At 40.9% G+C, this 4,945-nt stretch overlaps 1 protein-coding gene across 1 annotated transcript; it reads left to right on the top strand.

Annotated features, from left to right (window-relative positions):
• The first annotated feature begins 2,442 nt into the window (after positions 1-2,442).
• Positions 2,443-4,250, top strand: LOC109525068 (zinc fingers and homeoboxes protein 1-like). The gene is made up of 2 exons (XM_019885320.1): positions 2,443-2,881; positions 3,693-4,250. The coding sequence occupies exons 1-2, from the start codon at positions 2,651-2,653 to the stop codon at positions 3,714-3,716; spliced, it is 255 nt and encodes an 84-aa protein (XP_019740879.1). The 5' UTR covers positions 2,443-2,650; the 3' UTR covers positions 3,717-4,250.
• Positions 4,251-4,945: the final 695 nt, after the last annotated feature.

Here is a 4,945-nt window from a genome sequence, read left to right as displayed (position 1 = left end):
TGGCAGTAACTCTTCGAGTTTATTGCTTCTCATGTTCCTACAAGTGCATTTTTTAAAATACTGATGATGGTGATAATGATGATAATAATAATAATAATAAGAAGAAGAATAAGAATAAGAATAAGAATAAGAATAATGTGAACTCCCGCTATATTGCAGATTTGCAAAATGTTTTTGTGTTTTTTACGGTATACAGGCAAGTCCAAATGTAATTCGGTTCTAATTCATTTTTATTTTCAGCTGATATTAAAAAGTATATACACCCCTGATCAAAGCAGATTTTTCTGTGTGGGGGAGAGAGAGAGAGAGTTAGAAAGAGAGAGAGAGAGAGAGAGAGAGAGAGAGAGAGAGAGAGAGAGAGAGAGAGAGAGAGAGAGAGAGAAAGGTCACCATGCAAAATAATTAAAAAACTTAAATGGGACCAGAAAAACCAGGTCCAGAAAGTAAACACCTAACCACAGTTTGGCGTTTGCCACAGGTGCTTCGACTCAACCGGTAGATACGGGCGCATTTCCCTGTGCTTAAGTCTAGGCACTTGTGGCTAAAGCCAAACTGTGGCACGTTTTCAACTTTCTGGACCTGAATTTGACGCGACTGGTCTGAATAGGACCTATGACCTGTACATCTCAATTGAAAAACACATAGAAACTGTTGCGGGGGCGGGAAAGAAAGGGTACAATAATCTGTTTGCATAAATAAGCACATGCTCAAACTAGTCTTTCTTGCAGCACCTTCATCTTTTATTCCAGCAGTCAGTCTTTTTGGGTAGGGTGGAGTCCAGGGGTGTCACTAGGTTTCAAGAACAAGGGGGGCTTAGCCCCAAGGGGAACACAGCCCCTTTAGGGGGGTCCGGGGGCATGCCCCCCCGGGAGAATTTTTTTCTACATTCTGTTAAAAATCCATCAATTCCGTGCACTTTGAGAGCAAAATGAAGAGGCTATGAAGAACTACACACATCACATTAGTATCCTCTTTACTATGATGGGGCTTCCTCCGCTGGACTTTAACTGGACTAGATAATAGAAATTATAAAGAGTTCAAAAGTTCAATCTTGGTTGTTCAAGGGAATTAGAAGGATGCCCGATAACATAACCTATATGACAGTAGGCCTATATTCCTCTCTACCAAAATGTATTAATATATGCTTAGCCCCCAGAAGACTATGTATTTTGAGATGTCTGCTGTGATATGCAATTTAAGTTAGTACAATGAGATGCAATAGCTTCATCACTTTGGAAAAACACAAGTTTGCTGCTCAATACTTACTTTAAGCTCCGATTGCATTTTGGGAACAGCCTTGCAAGTAAAATTAGCCTTGAGATCTGATAGCCTCACCTGTCCAGCAGTGACAGACACGTCAAATGCTAACGCAACACCTGTTGCGTTCAGGAAACCTGGGAGATTTAATATTACAATAATGGCAGGTTATCGAAATGTAATTTAAAATGGCCACATTACATTGAATTTGATGCAATATATTAGCAAAAGTACAGGAAAAATAAATAATACTTTTTTTTAAATAATGCAATGAAATTATATAGGGGGGCTAAAGACATTTTTAGGGAGGCTGAAGCCTCCCTAAAATAGGCCTAATGACGCCCATGGTGGAGTCTATCAGTGTGGCACGTCTTGATGTGGCAATATTTTTCCAAAAAGAAAAAAGCTCCAAACCTGTGAGATTGTCAAGGAATGTCCTGTACACAGCCCCCTTCTGCCCATTCCACAGATGCTCGATCAGATTCAGGTGTCACCGCTACCTGGGCCATTCCAAAATCTTCCTCGGATGAACTCATTATTTTGTTAATCTTAATGTGTGCTTTTTTGCAAAAGACCAAAGGTTTTGTGCTAATATTGACTGGAATTTGGAACTGTTCATAAATTCCTCCACCTAGACTAAGGCCACCGTTCCATCTGAATAAAAACAGCCTCAAAGCGTTGAGAAGTGTGCCTTTGCTAAATGTAGCTTGGCTTGGATGTGTTTCTTTGTACGATAAAGCTTCCATCTTTGCAGCCTACTGCATGGAAGTCCAGTTCGTGGTAATGCTAATGTTGTGCCACATTTCATCTACCCAATGAATGTCCTCACTGTGTTCAATTGTACATTTGAGTTCAACGTCCTTGATTTTGGCCCTTCAAGATGAGGTTTAACCACTGGGGAGATCCCGACTTCATTTGGAACTTTTCAAAATGAGTGATATCAATTTAACCTCGAGAGGGAACCAGCCAGTGCATTAAGAATGGTAATTTTAGGTTTAACCACTAGAGGGAAATAGAGTGTGCCATACTGTATTTAAGCAGCTGATTTAATTATACAATACAAAGGCTACATACAAATTTATATATATATATATATATATATAATATACACACACACACACACACACACACACATACACACACACACGTCAGTACGTTTGTTGCAATATTAATTTGAGAAAAATCTGATGCTCGCTTTGTTTTCCTTAATGCTTTGCCTAAGTATTTGATCGGGACTCGGTATCGGCAGATATTTAAAACCAAAGACTCGGATTCTTTCTCGGGTGATTAAAAAAAGCGTGGTTGGGACATCCCTATTAAAAGGCAATTGGTGAATTCTTTCCTGAGAAAAATCATCCTTAAAAAGGTCAATGTTAATCCACAAAATGACTGGATGCCCTTCTATGTCCAGGTGTGGTTCTCAGCCCAGCGGCTGAAGCACGGTGTCAGCTGGACCCCAGAAGAAGTAGAGGAGGCCAGGAGGAAACAGTTTAATGGCACTGTGCACACGGTTCCTCAAACCATTACTGTCATACCTGCTCACCAGCTCTCTGCTGCCAATGGCCTACAGTCCATTCTGCAGACCTGCCAGATTGTGGGCCAGCCTGGCTTGGTGTTCACACAGGTATGTGGATGAAGAATATCTGTATGTGCAGTCGGCGATGACCTGACCTGCCCTCTGCGTTGCGTGACTGGGCTAATAAAGTCAACTCTAGAGAACAAATATGAATGAGCATTCTTAATATCAGGCTTACATAAGCAAATTGGTGTCGTGGTTGATAATATGTATAAAGGCAAACTATCTTTGACACTACATGACATCCTGCAAGATGTGTTGTAATTATGTGTTTATTCTTGGTGGGTGCATTCAGAACAGAGGTAACACAGTGAAATAGTGGTTCATATCTGCCTCACAGTCCTGAGGTTTGGGGCTCAAATTTCGGCTCTTGCCTTTTGGGCATAAATGTGGAAGGAAGCACCTTCCACATTTAAAAACATTTGTCTTAGGTGATCGACTCGCGAGCACAGCCGTCTCAAAGTGAAGAAGTGCAGGGTTCGATTCTGGCTCCGGCCCTCCTGTGTGGAGTCTGCATGTTCTCCCCCCGTGCCTGAGTGGGTTTTCTCCAGGTACTCCGGTGTCCTCCCACATTCCAAATATAAGCATGGCAGGTTGATGGAACACTCTAAATTGTCCCTAGCAGTGATTGTGAGCGCTTACGGTTGTTTGCCTGTGTGCCCTGCGATTGGCTGGCACCCAGTTCATGTTTTACCCTGCCTACTCTGCGAAGACACATGGGATAGGCTCCAGCACGCCCTGCGACCCTCGTCAGGATCAGCGACTCAAGATAATGGATGCATGTCTTATGTTCATTGAAGACTTGAAATTGTCCACAGGTGTGAATGGTTATTTTTCTTTATGTGCCCTTTATGTTCAGGGTTTACGTCTCACCCAAAGATAGCTGGAATAGACTTTGGCTGAGCTCACCACAAGCCTAAGAGGACAAGCAGTTTCGAAAATGGATCGATGGATGGTTTCGCACAGTATCAGGGCCATGAAAGTCTCTTTGTTTGAGGCCTCTGTATTTTTGTAGCTTTTTCGCAAATTATTGTTCATGGTTCATCTTGTTCAGTGTCCACAAAGTGTTTAAATATGAGGGACAATCCTATGTAATAGAGTAGCCACATACTATACTATTTCCTTTCTATGTCATCAAGCCATGGATCCAGTGTATCACTTAAGCACATTGCTTGATTAAAAAAAAAAAGCATACATCAATAAGTGACAAATGGTTTACCTATTTCTTACCGATTCAGGTCTTATTGAATCTTCTGTAATGTTGTGACAATGTAGTAGTGATTGTGTTTGTGATAACCTGTCAAGTTGTTCATGATGGTGGGTGGAGACTCCAAAAGGCAGGGAGGCAGGAGGAATAGGATGGACTGAGCAAAATGTATGTAACAAAAATACAAACAGGAGTCCACTGCAAAAAAAAAACAAAAACAAAAAAACAAACAAACAAACAAACAAAACCTAACTGAAGTATACTAACAAAGTCCTGAAAACCACAGGAAACCAAAGTAACAAAAACCTATGACAGAAACAAAACATGTCAGGAGCACACAGACACACACAATGATCCAACAAAGACTGAACTAAATACAAACAAGGTGACGAGACCATGAGAAACACCTGGACAGGGCACGAAGGGTTGAGGGAGCTGACTGGTTAACACAAGGGACCCGGATGATGAGAACAGGTGAAGACAAAAAGGCCAAGAGGGAACAAAACCAAATGTAATCAAAACAAAAACATAACTTAACCCCTGTATCAAAAATACAATACATGTGTAGCATGTCTCCTTTGTTAATTCATTGGGCATTCTTGTTTGGAAGGCTAAAACAACATTGTGTTTGAAAAGATGGCAAATCAATTGCGTCAGAGCACAAGCAGATTACTCCAAAAGTGAAAAATTTAGGTAGTTTGGATTCATAATCCCTTTTATGACACCTGCGCTGGAAGTTTTCTGGTACATAAAAATGCAGTAGACATGTCTATCCTCGCAGATATCATTTTCTCCTATGTTTTCTACTCAATTGTGTTCCATATAAATTAGTGAGATATGTATAATGGTGAAGACATGGACATTTAGTAGTTCATTTTTGAATACTGATGACTTAACCCCCCCCC

This window comes from Hippocampus comes, unplaced genomic scaffold (genome assembly GCF_001891065.2).
Source record: "Hippocampus comes isolate QL1 unplaced genomic scaffold, H_comes_QL1_v1.1 scaffold45, whole genome shotgun sequence".
NCBI lineage: Eukaryota > Metazoa > Chordata > Actinopteri > Syngnathiformes > Syngnathidae > Hippocampus > Hippocampus comes.
Note: the sequence above shows the minus strand (reverse complement) of the source record. Positions and strands in the feature narration are given on the sequence as shown.